This window comes from Ixodes scapularis, unplaced genomic scaffold (genome assembly GCF_016920785.2).
Source record: "Ixodes scapularis isolate PalLabHiFi unplaced genomic scaffold, ASM1692078v2 PGA_scaffold2__306_contigs__length_199485367, whole genome shotgun sequence".
Classification (NCBI taxonomy): Eukaryota; Metazoa; Arthropoda; class Arachnida; order Ixodida; family Ixodidae; genus Ixodes; species Ixodes scapularis.
In genome coordinates, this window is record NW_024609857.1 from 106,531,046 (window position 1) to 106,550,952 (window position 19,907).

Sequence of the window (19,907 nt, forward strand, 5' to 3'; positions counted from 1 at the left end):
CATTAAGACAGCAGTTTGTTCAGAAGGAAGTGCATGAAACGCGTACGTTTGATATTGAGTTGGTGAAAGGCAAGTTTATGGAAAGATAGATGATGACTAGCAGCGAGATAGAGAGTGAGCGGAACAAAATGGTGTTCATGTTCTGTGGGATACATAGATCACTACGTCGTGAGAGTGATGAATAAAATACTGGCACAATAAACAAAGAAGCCTTAGTGATTTTTTAACGTAAACATATTTATATAAACACGAGATCCGGTCAACCCACTCGAACGTTAACGTACCGAGGGATAATTAGTATAACATTTTCACCGTCAACAGATAACGTGCAGAAAGGAACACTCGCTAATTTGCTGAATTGATATGGAGATGGTGCGAGGCAGATATCTTTATTATATACCTCGCACGTCTCTTAGTTTTGTTTTCCTGCTCTTTTCTTTCCATCAATATTGTCACCAAAGAGGTGCCCCAGTTCCTACCACGCGCAAAACAAAATGAACTGGAGCATAGCACAAATAATTTCAGGCTGATCCGTACCGTATATTGTGAATGCGTACAAAACTGTCACCGTTATGATCACTTTTTGTATACCCGCCATTATCAAACATCGAATGTAGGATGCTGAGTGGACGAAGAAAAATGCCCGTTTTGTGTCTCTCCCATGTATTTCGTTACCTAAGCAAGCATTCCCTCGATCTTACAGAGAGTCTCCCCTACCCTCCAGTTTACCTCACGCGAGAAAGTAAAACAACAATGATAGAAGACAGCATACGACGGAACCAACACGAGAGAGCGTCCTCTTCGCCGCGGTCCCCACGAAAGCGATAACCGAGATCTCAAAAGCGGCGCGACCTCGCTGTTACCATCTGCGCCCAGCTATCAGGCCCGGCGATCGGCCGGTCAGCGCGCGCGGGGGCTGTCGTGTCGACAGACGCCGAGGAGACCTGCTCGTCGTAAACAGGAACGTGGCGACGCTTGCGGGTAACGAGCTCGACTGGGCATGCATAGCGACTTTGGCAGAGGCGCCAGAGACGCGGCGCGAAGACCGTCGCACATCGAATTAAAAATGCAGACGCATGTGCGGCAAGCTTGCTGCGGCCTAGCTTTGCGTGCTGCGCGTCCGATTGAGCTTTTTAACACCGTCGCCCGAAAGTATCCGAAAATCAAACTGATCGCATACAATTAAGCTGTCTATCTTTCGATAGCCATAGGAATACCTCACGAGTAATAAGCTGGTCTGAGCTGAGAATGGTATGTATTAAAAATTAAGTTCTTTTTAATTAAACATGAAAGTCGAATGAGGATAGAGGACAGGGATGTACAGTACTTCTTAACCTAACTACGTCACTTTATAAATCGCAACGATGCAACGGATACAATAATCGTAAATACCCAGTTTTGCAGGATGTTAAGGCAGTTAAGGGCTACATACCCTCGATATCGCTTCGGCATCTCTACACCTTGCGCGTGTATACGCACAGTCAAGGCATGTCGGAAGGCAACGCACGCGTGCTCGAAATTTGGGCAAACAAAAGATACAGCTTGCCATATTCCATCTGCCAGCGACTGCCATAAGTTAACTTCTGCCGTTGTGAACTGTGGACTTTCGTGCTTTCATAGAATGAGTAGACACCTTTAAAATTTTGTCGAGCAACATTAGCGGTTAACATTTTTTGTTTTGTTTTGTATGCTAGCTGGCGCAAGCTACCACCCGTTATAAAGTGTACAGTTATTAGCTTGCATCCACTCGTGTGCACAAAACGTCTGATTGGATCCGAGTTAACACCGACTGCTGATGCACCCCTCGCGCCACCCCCCTCCCCCTCCCCCTGGTGTTCAATGCATGCTCAGATTATACGTGACCAAGCATTGGCGGATCTGGATAATTTGTGAAACAGCTACTAGGCGGTGCGAACCTTTGAAAGTGGTCTAAATGAAGTCTCCCAACAACTCGTAGATCGAGTTCATGCGGCAACCGTGAGCGCGGTATAATGATGCGCCGAATGCGGCTTGAACCGACCTGGTGAACGAAGACGTCGGGTCCCCCGTCGTGGGGAGTGATGAAGCCCCAGCCTTTGGCCACGTTGAACCATTTGCACTTGCCCTTGCGTCGCACCTCCGCGCCCGGAGAGATCCCACCTGTAGCGAGAGGGAGGGAGCGGAAATTCTGAGATTCCAGACGAGCGAACTATTCCTATGGTTACGAGTGTAACAGAAGCGCCTGCCACACCCAGGCAACACCGAAAAAAAAAGTATATATATATATATATATATATATATTAGGGTGTCGAACCGAACCGAAAACCGGAACCGAACCGGTATTTTTTCCGGAACTGAACCCGAACACGAACCGTTATATTGTTATCGCGACGAACCCGAACCGGAACTGAACCGGAAAAAAAAAATAACGGTTACCGGCTCGTGTCAAGACGGTTCGGCCACGCGCTGCTGACAATGAATGGGCTATCAATGCCATTCGTCTTTTAAGTGCCGTCAACTGACACACACCCTCGCTTACATATTTTTCTTCTCCACTCAGTCTTAGGAATATAAACGCTGCATCCATGAATCTTGACAAACGCTGCATCCATAAATCTTGACATAAGAACCAGTATTGCGCTGGTCGCGGCTTGCACGGAAGAAAAAGAATTAAAAAGCTGTGCAAAAAAAAAAAAAAAAAAAAATCTAAAAAAATTGCGTTACGGGATTTCATTTTCCTACAATCTCGTAAATCCTAAATGCTGCTGTGTGCTCATTTCATAACACGTTTCTAGAACGCGCGAGTTCTTGAAGCTAGCTTCCATCGGAATGAGAAAAGAAAAGGCTGTGGGAGTTTGATAATAATGCGTCCGGTTTCGTATAGGCACTTAGAAGCTAACATATTTGTGAGACAGCGAACTCTTCTATTTTAATATTTATCCTATTACGTCCTTCTGGCGATGCGTTCGGTGAAGTGTTTTTCATATTTCGTATCTTGTTTAATGAAAACTTCCTTAAGGGTGTAATTTGAGTTACCGAAGGCTAGTTCAAATAAAGAAAGCTGTATTTTCTCCCCACTGTTCCTTCAATTGCTTACACGCCGAGGTGGCGGGATAGTTTGCGAGTTCTGCTTGTAAGTGGGTTTGTAAGGAGGTCGCGGATTTTAGAGCTACTGCGTCGGACCCAATTAGATGAAGTCCGAATGCGTAAACGTCGGTGAGGTAACCTTTGAGTGCACATAAAGAAGCCATTCCTGGTAGAAATCCCTGAGCCTTACACTACGATGTATCCCGTTTCGTATGTGCTGATTTGAGATGTTTCATTTGTAATTTGTTTTGATGTTGCAATTTTTCATTTATAATTTCCGAACCGGTTCGCGAACCGGTTCAGCGCCCCGAACCGGTTCGTGAACCGGTTCGCGGATCGAATTAATCGAACCGGAAGTGAACCGGAACAAAATAAATTTACCTGAACCTGAACCGTAACCGAACCCGTATTTTTTTCGGTTCGACACACTGATATATATATATATATATATATAAATATATCTATCTATCTATCTATCTATCTATATATATATATATAAATATATCTATCTATCTATATCTATATATATATATATATATATATATATATATATATATATATGTATGTATAGCGGTGTTTTTCGAATGGTGGACAAATTCGATATTGCGAAAACTACGCATCGCACCAAAAAAGGCTTGTGTCGTTTTGGTCCTAGGCCAGGGGCCTATTTAGGAAGATTATTAAAGTTCGGGATAATTAAGTTGTTAATTATTTTCGCGTAATTAATTTTTTTTGAATATTGAGTTTAAGGGCATGGTTTCAATTAGAATCTTGCTGAGCATCATCGAAAAAAACTAAATCAACAAATTGCAGAACGATAAGAGGCACGCGCGCAATTTTACGGCTTTCTGATAACCGGACAATTTCGACGGGTTTTTACGTTTCGGTTTGCAATCGGAGCGCTTCTCGGCGCCCACGGCACCGCGCCCCGTGGAGAAATAGTGCGACCAGCCTTTGCTGCGTTGCGCGAGGGCAGCGCAGCAGAGGATGTGCACCACAGGAGATTAAGAACCACCTTTTTTTCATCAGCCCCAGCTTGACAGCTGTACACATGTTTTTGTTCGCATCGATAGAACAACGAAGCACTTGAACAGCCGTGCCAAGGTCCGTCCAAGGTCATCAACCGCAAGTCGAAGTTCTTCATCATTCACATGGGGGACGGTCATGAAACGATCTTAACTGATAGACTGAAACCAGCTTATACAGACGAATACAGCTATGAACACGACTTTAACACAAGGAAACCAGCCAGCCGGTTCCGACCTCCGCATTCGGTGAAACGCAACTTGCATGTAGATTGGGATGAAGACAACAATTTCCCTAGCGATGCAAATAATCGTACACATTTTATTAAAGCGAAAGCCTTATATGTCTCATCGTTCAGTCGACTTTCAAAGTCCTTGAGCGAAAACGCGTCGGCGACACAAAACGTACGAAAATACGTCTCGACACGAAAGGTATCAAAGCGAAAGGTACCAATGAAACGGCGCCAAAAGTGCGTCGTCAGAGAGCATGCTGTCTTCGAAGGTTCGCTATCACCGGGACCACAGTCGACGTTACGATCCGAATGATACAATGAAACGGCGCCAAAAGTGCGTCGTCAGAGAGCGCGCTGTCTTCGGAGGTTCGCTATCACGTTTACATCGGCGCTTGGGCTTTCGCCTTCTAGTCGTCTTAGAGATAACAAAAGAGACCCTGCGAATTTTTCAGTGTTCAATGCCAAAGCATTTAGTTGTGATTAGGGTGCCTTCATGCGCGCTTTGCTTAGGGTGGTGACATCTCGCCATTTTGTCCCACGCGTTTGTTTTCATTTTTTGTTCAAAAGCACGTGAAAGAGCGTGTCCCTGCACGCGTTTGTGGCGCTGACTGTGCTATGGCGACATTTTGTTTTCGTCGATTTCGTTGTATTTTCTCCGTGAGCGCGTTCTGTCGGCATCGGGTACTACAAAGGATGGCATCACCCTAAACAGAAGGACATTGAGGCACCCTAGTTGCAGTGTGTTTTTTTTTTTTTTTTTTTTTTTTTCTCTTTTATTTTGATTAAACTTCGTTTCTACCGAGGGGAGCGTGTGTAGTGGCTGCCGAAGAAGAGAAAATCTTCCTCGAGACCCTCGAGACAATCATGATCTTGAGCAGACACGGGTTAGAATGACTACAACAAAGCTTACTTGAATCTCTATATATCATAATTTAATCGTAGACATTAAGTCTGATCCCACAAATTTCCCACTTAAAGACCTGTTCACATATGCAGCGGAGCGCTGACCTCGCGCTATGCGCGTGCTGACGCAAGCGTTCACCAGCGTTGTATCGTACCGTAAAAAGTGTTCCACATGGCAGACAATAACTAACTGACGACACGTAAGCCATTTCTCAGATGCAGTGAAGCGCTGATGTCGTCAGGTATACTTATCGTCTGCCATGAGCAACACTTTTGCCGGTGCGATACAAAGCTGGTGACCGCTTTCGTCAGCACGCGCTTAGCTCGAGGTTAGCGCCATGCTTGCGCTCTTTTACTCGCGGTCGCAACATGGCACAACCTGGTACAATGCGCTCACAAAACCACCAAGCACCGCTACAGCTCACCCTGCCAGCTGCGCTCGTGACAACTAAATGCTACCGAAACCTACGGTTCATTGTCGACGTCACCTAGGTTTTTAAAGTGACAGTGACAAACATTAAATTTCTTTTGTCAGGCATTTAATTCTAGTGTCAGAAGACTGCCCAATCAATATTTTGCTACAACGTCACGTATATTTTTAATAAAGTAAGAAAAAACAAAAAAACGCAATTGCTCAAAGCCGAAACTGAAAGTGGACTGGGGAGGAAGAATAAATATAGAGGAGGAGTGAGTTGGCGGACGTCACGTGACTGTGCAATTTTTTCTTTTCTTAACCAACGTATTGCAACTTTTTAGAAGCCACAAAAATGGGTATTATATTTATTTCCTATCTTTAACAATGAGTGCGTGCCTTCGATGACCCACGACTTTGGTTATGTACGGTGGTTGTGTCTAAACCATAGAAAACGGCGCATGACCAGGGAGAAGAGAATGCTCGCGATTCAAACCGGCCAGTTCTCGGTCGGCGGTTTTCGGGCGAAAAGAAAAGGAATTTCGAGCCGCAAATTGTGGCCTGGGCAGTTGGGCTCTCGTATGCCGTGTACAAATAAAAACCTTGGCAAGCATAAAAACCCTGTTAATGTCCTTTTAAGGAGCGGTGGTACGGCGGGGAAGCCGAACGTTAGTTTCGGTTTCGATGTTTTCTTTTACTCGAATTAACACAATAAGCTTTATAGAATTGCATAAAAAAGATTGAGCATAAAGCCAAACACCCCACAGAAAGGATTAAAAAGCAGCCTTTTCTAAAAACGGAAGTTCAAAACTTGCTTTAATGGTATTTTTAAAGCCACAGTACCACTGTTCACACATCATACCAGCGAACATGTCTGCATGCATGTTCGTTGCAAACGCGATGAGGGAATTACCTGGGTATGAAGCATGTTTCAATGTTTACCTCGTGCATGTGTACGCTTGAAATACACCTATAAGAAAAAAAACAAAAAGACTTTTGCATGACCCATGTGATTTGATCGTCACGCAGGGAAGAAGAGCGCCTCGGGCAGGGTGTCTGCACACAGTCGTTTGTACGATGTCTTAGGAGGGTGACCACGGCTTTTTGGGGCTCGCTGTACGAGTATATTCTTCGCTAATTTGGTCTCGCACTCTTCCTTCCGTGTGTATCTAGGGGAGATCCCACCCCACCAAGAAAAGGGCACGCGCTCGCTGGGCTAACTTGAATCGCCCCAACTCTCGTCTCCCTTCTCGCGTCTTGCCCCCGTTTCCGGGCGGGCGACCGTTTCTCGCTTGGAGGGGCTGTTTTTTTTTTGTTTTTTTTTTTTTTTTGTTTAACTCGCTGTTCATTTCATTCCGCGCCTTCCACGCACATGGTGCGACCGAGCGGCGGCTTGCCGACTTGGCACATGAGGCGTGCCCGCAGCACGTGCCCCGCGGGTTCCATCCACAAGCTGAGACGACAGCCGCGCGCGGGAGCTGTCTCTACGTGCTCCCTGTGACTAAGAGGAAGCCGGTCGGGCCACGCGCCGTCGTCGGATGCAGGGACCACGTGCGGATGAGCTAACCGCCCGGATTCCGAGATTCGCTTCGCCAACACATTTCGAACGCGGCGTCGAGATGGAGAAGCGAAAGGGGAGAGGGCGGGATTTCTCCTCGTCGTTCTTACGGTTCGTTAGACAGTTTTAGTATAGCGTTGCTGGCTCTTGCGTACGCTGTACGCAATAATATAGTGTACGCTCAAAACGACCTGCTCGGACCGATTTTAGTTGTGCGTTACGTTTCCGAGTGAACACCGAACGGTCTTGGTTACATTTGCCAGAGCCGTAGAGTTCCGTGTGCTTAGAGAGCCACCATGCCTCTCAAAAGAGAAATTGAAAATGAAACGTTTCCGATAATTTTATTTCAAATTAAACCATAGCCAAGCTACCTGGACAAGCGCGCTTTTCTACGGTGTACGGAGGCCACGAGCACGAGTGCGCCAAATTCCATCCCGGAGCTTCCGTCAATCGTTTCGTGGAAGTGGCACCTTTTATCGATGCTATCGCGGGAATAAATCCATGACTATACTAATGTCCAGTGCACAGCGACAACATCGGCGATTCTTTTGAGTCGTTTGTCCGTCGGCGATGAACTGTGCGAAGAGGCGTTGCGATGGGGAGATCGCAGCGTTCGCGCACATTGCGAGCGGTGAAGATTTTCACTATTTTCACTCACTTCGGCTGCACGACGATCTGACTCGACCGCGGTAGGTCTCGGAAAGAATTGCCAAGCTGAACAGCACGGTAATTCACGTAACACTGAACTTCGGGAACACCACGTCGCCCTTGCTTCGCCAGTCGACGTAACCACCATCTTGAAATTTGTGCTTTCGCTGGGCCCGAGATCTCTCGACAGTTTCCCGCAAAGCCCGGTAGCCCACAAGGCAAAATTCCCAACACTGCGTGCGTATACACTAGCCCTTCTATTGCGTTCTTCGCATGCACACTCCCGACCCGCAATTTCCTTGCGTACGCAAAGATATTGCGTACGCAATTTGTAGGGTCCACTAATCTGTCCATTGGAAAGCGAGCACTCGCATTATAATCCCGCGGGATAAATTCAAGCGGTTTGCTAAGGCCGCGTAGACTCCGTGGATTGAATGATGTTCTTTACTCAGGGTATGTCATAGGGATGGACGTAATAAGAAACGGAAACCTGCGGCTCAGAAAAGAGTTGTAGCTAGCTCTGCGTTGGCCAAATTGAGGCTCTTGTAATCTGGAGACCCTTGAAACAAATATAGCCAAAAAAACCTTGCTCGTTGAGCACAACGTGACATCGAGCAACAGGCTGAAGACGAGACATATCTAGGTATTTAGGTGCGAAAATAAAACGTTGTAATTAGAGGGGCGCCAAGCGCGTGTTGGACCATAAAGAATGCATGCTGGCCTCTGTATTTTTAAGCATGCTTGTACATCACTGATAATGTAGAAAATACTTTTCTGAGCTTCGAACACGTACTCGTACTTTTCAAGGTTTAGGTACGGGCACCTGTTCAAAGCTCCAGTATGTGCTTCCGCTTTTTGAATATTAGTGGTAGTCCATCGGTCGGTGTCGTAAGCGCGCTTGTGCCTTCTCTATTGAAATGTTGAAAAGTTACCTGGCATGGAGATATTATCGTGAACTCTAGCGGCAATAATAAAAGATTGAGTGAACCTGTACTAATAGTCATACACCTCGTCAATACCCCTAAGCCGAGGTCACGCACTAATACATCATTCAAAATATAGTCTGTATACACGAGTCAGCGCAATATTGGCGGTTTGAATGCCGCGCGACAGAGTTTCTTCGCGAACTCATCATGCGTTTTACGTATTGTATGATGCACTTATACATCATACAATAGACAGTCTGCAAACATATTCGAATGCGAGTCAATGAGAGGTCAGTGCTTCGAATGCCGCATGACAAGGGCATGCGGCATTCGAACCACGGATATTGCGCTGACTGGCATCTGCAAGCGGTCTTTTGTCCATGATCAGTGTGACCCCCAGGCTTTACAGAATAGGATGTCTCTCGAGTATAATGAAACTCGTTCTCCCAATGACAAATTGGTGCGAACGCGGGAAGCACCTATACCACAGCAAAGAAGTAGATGAAGTGCCATTTTTGCAATTCAATATTTTCTCGGAAAAGATGTATGTATAGCATTTCAATTGATTTCGTCAGAAAATTTTGAAACTGAAAAACCACGTAACAGAAACCAATAAATAAGCCCCATATAACTGAAACAGCAATGGGTGCGTCTAGCAGCAACAAAGAACCCAAGCTGAACGCTGTGAAGTACGCGCACAACGACGTCACACTGTCCCAGACAACAGATGGCGAAGATTGCGGAACACTCTAGAAAGAGCAGAAGCTCCCTGTTACGAACTCGCAGCTGAAAGTTCCCTCAACACTAAAACGCTGCGGCGGCGAAAAGTAAGCCGAATACGTGGTCCGGAATACCCGTCCCGCATATGGTACGACAACAGCGATCTCTATCACAGTCGGGCGCAACTCTTTCGGTTCGCTCAAAGTCGGCCGATGGCGACTTGTGCTACCGCCGACGCGCGCCCACGCCGCGGTGCGTGGCACAGAGAAAGGAAGCCATCCACAGTGAGCTATACAGGGGACATTTCTCCCCTGCAGAGATATAAGGATCGCCGTTTACCGTGTGATGTCAGTAATGCCTGTAAAGGCTTAATATTGTAGAGAATCTGCGGCGATTACGAAGGTCTGTGTCAATACATGCGACTCTTACAGTGGAAGGTATCACAAGCGCTTGGTTGCGCACGTCTTCCGTTCTTGCGCATGGGACCTAGCGCACGGGAAAAAAGAATTCCAATTTTGGCTGGGTGAATCTATTGGCGATGTGCACGATCTAAAGTGTCGCTGTGATCGGCTTTCCACGACTGGCCAAATGCTGACTATGATGTCAGCAAAAGCTTTCTCTTCAACGGAAATGAGAGAAATCGAAGACTTCAATTTTGGCGGTTTTGGCAGTGTTGGTTTCAGCGCGCAATGATTTTACGCTTCCACCAGGCTAATTACAAACACCGTCGAACCTGTTGTTGCCGAGGTAATGACGTCACCAGAGATAATCATACGAGGGTGCCACCAAAATATCTCGTCGCTTATACTTGAAGGACTGGTTTTGATGGACGATGCAGCATATCGCGCGACGATACAGAAATAAGCACACTGATTCTGGCGGCATAGAAAGGTGAATAACAAAAAGTGCAGTTTCTTTTCCCCATCCTCAGAACCTCCGCGGGCTTTTATTTCTGAGGCACGAGCAGTGCTCACATGCCACCAAGACAAACAATAGACCGATCTCACCAAGCGCTCGACGCATGCGCGAAGCCGTCATAACTTTAGATGAGAGGAGGGAGGTGGCAGTGCGTGAGACGGCTCGTGTCGTCTCTTGCTCTGCACGCGGAGACTTGCAGCGAGGTTGCTGCACTTGCAGAAAGGCTGAAGTTCCTTCGATGTATTGCGCCAATGGTGGCGCAGCTAAACTGGCTGGTGTAGGGTGCCTGCATGTCTGTCTGTCTGAGGGTGAAGACATCCATTGTTGCCCTGAATGCACAGCGCGTGACGCTCTCGCGCACTCGGTGCGTGACTTGAGCGGTAAAATGGCGTCTATGCATTAGCCAAAGCTACGCGCTCGAGCTGAATGACACCGGATTGCGCGCACTTCAAAATGCATAAAAAAACGATTGGGCGGTAAAATGGCTGAGATGTCACCACTCAAGCAAAAGCGCGCGTGTATATGAAGGCACTCTAGGCTGGTGGGATAGGTTCTATCGAAGACAAATAATTCGCATTTCATGAGCCTAATGATTATTCAGAGAAAGATGGACCAACAATATGACAGACTCGCGTTAATTACACGCCCGCTTCTAAAATAAAAACAAGTGTAAAGTAACAGGCTGTCATCGCTTCATTAACGCATACTAGGATCAAAAATATCACACTGACGTGGCACGACACCGACTACTGAATGACTCAATGGGGTAAGCAACCTACCAAGATAATCAGTTACGCTGAGAGCGGATGGAAATACCCAGAAGCAGCAAACTTTTTACGACCAGCGAAATGCTGATTTGCTATCGATGCAATATCTACATCAATGATGCTGAGCAACACACATCAATAGACGTCCCCAGAAAATCTTAGAATTCTTCACGGGGGCCTCACAGTGCACCGCTCGGCACGGGAAATGGGGGGGGGGGGGGGAGTTCGAACTTTATCCACGCTTTGACCGACACAGACGTTTAGAACCGCGTGTAGTCAAAAACAAGTTAAGATTGCTCCAGAAGCACCTCCCACACCCGCCTTACCGCCAATCACTGTTCCTTCGCGCTTACGAAGTGGTTGCTTCCCGATACGTTGTGTTCACGACACATAACTCGCTATACTTACTTGTTTTCCTGGTTGGTCCGCGAAGGAATTCGACGTTGCAGCTGGGTACATGGTGGGGTTCACTTGACACCTTCTTGACGTGTATTCGACTATAGAATCTACACAATCCATCGTATTTGTCGCTGCGAGTTAAGAATGCGAAGAAAAGTTTGACAAACACCAAACAGAGTTGAAGCAGGCTTTTTTTTTTGTAACTTCCTGCCTTCGTCCTTTTCCTATAAAAAAAAGAAAAAAAGTTACAACGACGTACTTTTTCTTTATCTACAGGGTGTCCCCCCAAAACATTCACATGGTTGCTCCTTTTTTACCGAAAAAAGAAAAGGAAAAAGGACAACTTATCGCCGAACGCTCATTTTTCGCCCAAGTGTAGTGCCAGAACCAACCGTTATCTTATTAAAACATTAGAAATGATTTTCAGAAATCTTCAAGTAGAAAGTGGCGGCCGATGAAACCTTTGCGAACATCGCCCTCTGCGCGTTGCCATCCTTGTCTGCTGGGCTGTGGAACGCCTTCTGAACATGCGCTCCTTCTCTGCTGTGCGGCATATCCGACGCTGCGCATGCGTCAACTGCTGAGTGACTCAGCATTTTTCGCCCTGGTGATCAGCGACGCCAAGGCCTATAGACGGAGCCGAATGGCGTCGGTGGCCGAAAACAGACGAAACGAGCCCCATTCTCTACACAGAAACTTTCACGAAATCACTTATAACTTTCGAAATAGACAATTGGTTCTGAAACATTTGACATCTCGTTCGCACCACTAGCAATATCATTTGAACGGAGAATGAACGTTCGGCGATGCATATTTTATTTTTGCGGGAAATAATATTACACTGTACATATTGTTTCTGTGCTCTTCAACACGCCGAGCGATTCGGCTCCCGTATAGTCACAGTGAGCTTAAAATGAGCATAGCGTGTCGCGAGTACACGGCATCTTGTCATCGCTCCGTAGCCAATGAGATTGCGCCATCGTCCAATAGCAGCGGCGAAAAACCAATCAGGAAACAGGAAGCGTGTTCCTTATATGCCACACACTGCGTGTCTTAAGCTCTCAGTGGCTATTAACGCCGAGATATTTCGGTGGCGCCCTCTTATGGTTTTGTTTCGTGACGTCACGAACAGGATTTGAATCGCCGTGATTGGGAGGATTTGCTTCGCCGTGAACCGGCGATTGGGAAGGCATTATTTTAGTACAGGAAGGTATGGTTTTGCCAATCGCGAACTTCGACCACAGCGACGCTTTCGGTCGCACACGCTGCTAATACAGATCCGTTGCGGTGCACAGTATTTTACCACAGCCTCGACCGCAGAGAATGCCAATCATCCCGAGGGCAGCTCGAGTATAGTGCAATCGCTTTCCAAGGCCATGAGCTCGCGCCTTCAGTCTTCCCAGCGCCGTCTGTCAACAAATATATAGTGAAACTTCTTGTATGCTTAGCGACTCTCTTTTTTTTTGCTGCGACGGTGTTGCGTAATGGCTTCCATGAAGCGGTGGACGAGCAAACAAATTCTCGTACGCGCGATTACCTCCCATCCGTGGCACGGATGTTCATTGCGGGACAGGCTTAACGCGAACACGACATCGGCGATTTTCTGCATTTTATTCTGGCAGAGTATTCATAAACGCCGTAATTTACCGGGTTGACTAGAGGTTAGAAGCTCCGTGCCCCTCCACTTTGCTACTGGACGGTATAGAATAATTTCGTCACTGGAGTCGTGCCAGGAGAACGCGCGTCGCGCTCGGTCCCGCCTTTCCAGTTTCGACGGCATCGTGCGAAAAAAAAAAAAGAGTCGGACGTCTGGAGCGCTTAGACATTTTTGTCTAAGCGCGGTTGTAGGATGACTTTCGAGCACCCTAATGTTTTTTTTTTTTTTTTTGTAGGCTTTACTATTAAGATAAAAAAAAAAGAAACAATTAAAACTGGTGATTGCGTGCTTTCGTTCACAGTGTCCCCCTCTGTATTAATCGGCACCATGTGAAACGGGCAGCGTTCATACGACCTGCAAGTTGGTCTGGTCCTTGCGCACGTCGCGCGGTTGTTTACCATTTACACGCGCCCACCGTGCTTTTGTTTCTCCCAGATCTCAAGCAATGACGGCGCGCGCTTGGCCGTCTCGTCACCCCGCGCTCCGTACGCGTGATCTGCGTTGACCAGTGGTCGGCGTGTTCCCCATGCGTGCCTACACACGCATTTTGGAGCACTTGCTCGCCGTATATGTTGTGCATTTACGCAGTGTTATGCGCTCGTGTATATCAAACTCCCGCTTCGAATATTTGCATAAGAAGTCCGCATGGGCATAGCAGTGATCTCAGTTTCGACCGGCACGTGCGCTGCTCACACAATGTTAGTTGTAGAGTAGTTACATGCATCACGCGACAGTCTGGCGTTTGCTCGTAACAGCGGTAGAAAAATAGCCGTCATTACTTGGAAATTTCGAATGCGACGACCTGACGAATGCTCCTAAAACCTTGAAGCGCCGGGGACACACATAAATATTCTCGGCGGTTTAGCGAGTAATCACACCCGCGTGTTGACAGTGCTCGCGACCTCTTTAGAGTCCCAGACGAGACAGGGTTCATAGTTTTGAGAAGCAGCCTCTTGGGTGACGCTCCAGACGTCCGACTCTCTCTTTTCACGTGATGCCGTCGAAACTGGAAAGGCGGGACCGAGCGCGACGCGCGTCCTCCTGGCACGACTCCAGTGACGAAATTATTCTATACCGTCCAGTAGCAAAGTGGAGGGGCACGGAGCTTCTAACCTCCAGCACCTGATTGGCTGAAGGAAGTCGGGCGGCGAGGTTTTTTTAACTTTTCCACCGCGGAGCATTTGTCTAAGCGCGGTCGGCGCGGAACTTTGCTGACGTAGACAATTCCAGAAGCGGCCTTCTGGTAACACCACCTTAGAGGAGATGGCCCGTGCATGATGTCATCGCTGGTTGATTACCGACTCGCCCCAAGCGGCAAACGCACGCTGGACGAGAGTAGCAGCAGAGCGCCAGACGCGTCCGTTTTTGTGTCGCCTCGCGCTATAGCATTCCGCTTGTTGTGAGCCGCTGCATGACGCGTTCGCGGCGAAGCTGACGTAAACTAGGTGGCGCTGCGCGCATCCACTAGTGACGATAATGATGATGATGATGATCAGGGGAAGGGGAAAGCTTTTAGGTGGTGGTGCTTCTGGCCGTTACAACTTTCAGCCTTCTCGCGTATGAGACGTAAATCATTCGATGTATGACGATCGCACGCCAGGTTTATTTTGATTTTGTAGATATTGTAACGGTGCATTCTTACCGAAATTGTATGTGTGCAATCGGGCGAACAACATGCCCTTGAAAGTAGTTTTTTGCAGTTTTAAAATTCCCGTGCTTGCGCTCACGAGCAGAAACATGCCGATGACCACACATATCCTGCTTGCAATCGTCTATACCTTGACTTTCGTTGACTTGTTGTACATGTTTGTGCAGCAAACACGTGTTGGATGCGAAAGAAGCTTTTTCGAGGTTCACAACCCAACGAGCGGAAACGCCTCGAGGCTTGTTCTCTATACACAGCTATATGGCAACCCGCGATCAGGTTGGACGCAGCATGGCCTCTTATAGAAAATAATGGCTGCAGTAAATAGTCAAGTCGAACTATATAATTATATAGTGTGCATTTCGCAAGTTTTGCCTTTTATTTGTTGTGGTAAATTTGCCCTGGCACTAAGAAAATAAAATAACGGTCTCTTGGTGCTGCGGATTCGTGAGTGACATGCTTATTTTTAGGCATTCGCCAAGTTAATTGAAACAAACCCGAATATTTGTACGAAAGGACTCCAGGAAAAGTTGTTCGCGAAAGTAATCGTCCTGTCAATTAGGATTCAGGAAGAAAAAAAAAAATACTGAGGAGGAAAAAAAATATATACTCCGAGTTGTAAAGAACACTCACGCCATTATTGGATAAAAATTGTTAATGCCATATGGCTATCATTATAGTTTGCTTTAGAAAGCCTCAAGTTTAATTAGTACATTCTTCATTTTTAGGAGCGACTTTACGTTCCAGCATGATTATAGTAGCCTTATCTCTTCAATTCGAATGGTGTAACGTGTCCTTTCCGCATTTATTTGGCGTACTTGACAATACATAAACTATACTCATTTGATAATAATAGTATGTGTTGTTAATTTGCCAAGTATGGTGGAAACTGAAAAAAAAATACTATGCAAATTTTCTAGTAGATCCGCAATCTAGGCGTCGTAAGCTCGCGCACCGTAGTTGTACTAATAAAAATCTGGAGACCTATTTGGAAACGTCAATGGTTTATAATGTCCAAAGTGGGCTTCAGAAAACCCATTTGTAATGTAACGTTTTTGTTGCCTGAAACGGTTAAGCATTCGCAGTCAATGCGGTGTTGAATATAAAGAAATCAATCTTGATATTAATGACCCCATTGTATTTATGGCCAAGTAAGTTTGACACTGAATCTGGCCATGTTTGTGGATTGAAAAAAAACGTCGTTCGTTCGCTAAATAACAGGCTCGTTCATTTAAGTTTCGATTCGACCAATTGCACATGGGTCCTAAGATCTTCAATTACGACGCAGGCTCAGATTCCCTAGTTCAGATTCCCGCGTAGGCCCGCGCAGGTAGTGGGAGCAGAAGTGACTCCGCTGTGAGCTCTCCCATCGAAGTCTCGTATTAAAATGCGCGCAGCTTAATGTTAAAGCACGATGAACCGTGTTCTCTTCTTTCTACGTGAGATGCTAAGATACTACTAATCTCTGAGACCTGGCTTCATCCTGATATTGATAACAATGAACCATTACCGAGTCACACTATCTTTATTATTTATATACGTGATCTGAACGATCGTCGTAGTACGGCGGTGTCTCAATATGTGTGCATGGAAGTATCCAAAGCACACTTCTTTTCGTGTCCAATACAATTGGAAGGAATCTGGATTTATTTAAATGTGGTTTTGAATCAGTTTAATACCTTATTCACACGGCCAGCATAAAGGTACCTTTAATATAGGTCTGTATTTATTTAAAATTACCCTCAGGTCCCCGAGGGGCATTACAAGAGGTGAGCGCTTGGTTAGTACGATTCTAAATTTAGCGTTATTGGTGATGGTGACGATGTCATCGGGAAAAAACATTCCAGTCGACAATGGGAGTGAATGTTGATGGGCTGTTGAAATGGTCTTGTTGCGGGCAATCTTGCATGAATGATCAAGTCTTGCATAGGTAAAGCTGGACGGTCTGAGGAGAGACTGCCGTAATGGTTCCGAATAATAAATGTTATGAAGAAGGCAAAGACGGTAAATTCTGCGACGAACGGAAAGATCGGGAAGAGTTAATTGAGATTTCATTGCAGTGACGCTAGAAGAGAGAGAATGATTAGAAAGAATAAATCGTGCAGCACGATTTTGACAGGTTCGATTGCGTTAGTTAAAAAAGACTGATATGTGTACCAGATAGCTGAAGTTTAGTTTTCGTCTCTAGTGTAGTTTATTTTAGGGCGAACTTACTTTAGTTTAGGATGAACAAGCGTGACGTAAAGGAAAAGTTTAAGGTTAGAGGGGGCAGACTTAAAATTGCGACGAATATAACGAAGTGAGTGGTTGACATCGGCAAATCAACCAGTGCTCTTGGATAGCGAGCAAACGCCACGCGCTGAGGATTGCGAATCGATTCGCCGCAGAGAGTAAAGGTCCCTTAGCTAAAGGTACCTTTGTAAGCGTACGAATGGGGTATTAACTGGCGTCTGCTACCGGCTATCCAATGCGTTATTTTGTTTTGTGCCTTCTCTACATGACGACCTACACACCTTGTATGCATAGCACCCTGACCCTCCTGTTCTTTTAGTAGGGAAATTTAATCTTCCAAATATTGACTGAAATTTGGACAGTAATGTTTGTATTGGCCCCCTAGTTCATATCCTGATTTCATTTAAATCTCTGTCTAGATTTTGATTTCTCTCGGAAGGTTTCGTTGCCCGCTCGGATACATGTTCAAAGATTAATTTTAACCAGCCACCTTGAATGTATCGTCTCTCTGTCTGGTTTCGAAGGCGTAAGTGACCACAAAGCGGTGTAATACAAGACCTTTAATTTTAGGCGCCAAAACTTATTAGATATACTTAAAAAAAAAAGATTATATAACAAAGGCAATTATGAACAGTTTAAGGTAGAATTCTCGAATTACTTTTAGGTTTTGGTTGACGACTTTGATGGTAGGCATATGAACGAAACTTGGTTTAAATTCAGTAACAAATTGTTAGAACTGATCGAGAAATATATTCCAAGCATCCCCATAAGTTCCAGATGTTGTAACCCATGGTACTCGCAACAGCTAAAATCACGCAGCAAAAAATAAGATAGCCGTTTTTGAAGAGCTAAAAATAAAAACACAAGTTGTATTTTGGGATAGGTATAACGAATGTGCAATTGAGTACGGAGGCATGCTTGGGCTACAGGAACTTATATTTCACCAGGAAGCCTTTCCATTTCCACTACTCAATAACCCACGTCAATTTTCGCAACTTGCTAGTCATGTTCCGCGTTCCCACGTACACTTACTAATGAGTTTAAAATTCCATAGGAAATTAGTTGGTGTGCTTCAGTCCTAAATAATACCGTATATTTTCTGTGTAGTTTACTGTTAGCAGTCCTCTTGCGTTGTTACCACCAGTTGCCCTGCCACCTTCCTTGTATAAACCCAATATCTGTTACTTTCGAAGCTGTTGTCAAAATTATTTAATCTATGGAAGTGCCCTTATCCTGTGGCATCGATAACATCGACGAAGACACGAGAAACTAAAGGAACAAACACGACATGTTTTCTCGTGTTTGTTCCTTTACTCTTGTCCAAGTTTCTTTGTGGCTGTATCTTCCCAAGAAGTTCACCTCAAACCAACTAGCCCAACACGTCACATAGTTGAAATAGCGTCATCGCCACTGCGCATGTACCGAGCTCAAACCGCGTTACGTTGCAAAACGGTCCTAAGAAGTCCAGTGATCGCGAACATCCACCCCCTTTGCGTTTGGCAACAAGCACTGACTTTATAAGAAAGCAACGATGCATGAGTAAAAGACAAAAGAACAAATTAACGCCACCCAGCAAAAAAAAATGTCCGTCGAGCCGGATTTGAACCAGCGACCTATGGATATCCGCAAGTGAGAGCCTCTACAGTCCACCGCTCTACCAACTGAGCTATCGACGGGACATTTTATGGAGCTTAGAAACGCACATAAGTTTCCGTGGAGGTTGCCGTGCTTACGGAACCCGTTTTGTTTAGGAAACCCAACCACAATGCAGAGCGGGAAAGTGTAATGGGTTACAAAGTAATTTGTACTTTACTTCTTGATCGGCTCTTTTGTAAATCTTATTCAATGTCGTTAGAGCTTTCGTAGCTATGACTCCGTAGTGTTTTTGACTTCAAGTTTTGCTTTTGTTGTCCGGATTTATTTTTAAACCAAAGGTACACTACAAAAAGATTGTCTTCATTCCAGAAAATCACGGTCGTCGCCAGCAGTCTCGATAAGGAGGTAGCGCCATGTATCAATTCGTGCGCCAAATGCGCTCCGCCACTCGACTCAGTCGTCTGCGTCGCCGCCCGCGGTTGACCCTGGTAAGTTATTTGGCCCTATTTTTTTACAGAAAGAGAGCTACGCTTTGTAATTTTATGTGAAATACATATTTGACGAAAAGTTTAGATTGCTTCATGCAGGCGTCGATTTTCACGGTCCATTTTAGATTGAACCTGGCGACTTCAGACACCCTACACATTAACGGACAGTATTGAGTCAGTTAAAAGCCGTGTTGCCCGATTCATTCTGTCTGATTATTCACTTTTCGCCAGCGTTTACTTAACACAGTCAAATCTTTCTCTGCTACTACTTTCAGCTAGGCGAAAAAGTTTATATCTTTACCTTCTGCACAGACTTTTCTTTCATCAGGGCTAAATTAGTGCCTTCTTTCTCCGCCAACCTATTCTTCGCCTAGACTAGATCATCGTAACAAAATAGCCAGGCCGCGATGCTTTTTCTACAGCACATCTAAACGCTCTTCTTCCTGGCGTAATGGTCAACTGGAATGAGCTTGCTGAGGACATCGCTACCATTGAGGACGCCGTTAGATTTCGTGAAGAAATTTTCAACATTGCGATTTAACACCCACTTCCCTCTCTAATGTAACATGACCCTGAGGGTAACGTAAGTACATAAACAAATAAATAAATACATAAGTATTAATTTCTTTTCAAGGTATCTGGCACTATGCGGAGCGCAAGTTCGTCTGTTTCTTCTTGCTCGGGGGTAGACCTCAAGGCACCTAGCATTGAGGT

The 19,907-nt window shown here is 45.7% G+C and overlaps 1 protein-coding gene and 1 non-coding gene across 3 annotated transcripts in view; both read right to left on the reverse strand.

Annotated features, from left to right (window-relative positions):
- The window catches only part of LOC8041187 (protein lin-28 homolog), a 253,668-nt gene that overhangs the window by 76,860 nt on the left and 156,901 nt on the right, over positions 1 to 19,907 (reverse strand). For both annotated transcript variants that reach the window (XM_042291985.1, XM_042291986.1), the window contains one exon: positions 2,021 to 2,139. In XM_042291985.1, the coding sequence (XP_042147919.1) occupies positions 2,021 to 2,139 (119 nt within the window). The remainder of the gene's footprint in view (positions 1 to 2,020; positions 2,140 to 19,907) is intronic.
- Trnay-gua lies at positions 18,695 to 18,785 on the reverse strand. Its single transcript is given in 2 exon segments — positions 18,695 to 18,730; positions 18,749 to 18,785. It is a non-coding gene; the product is annotated as a tRNA-Tyr (tRNA).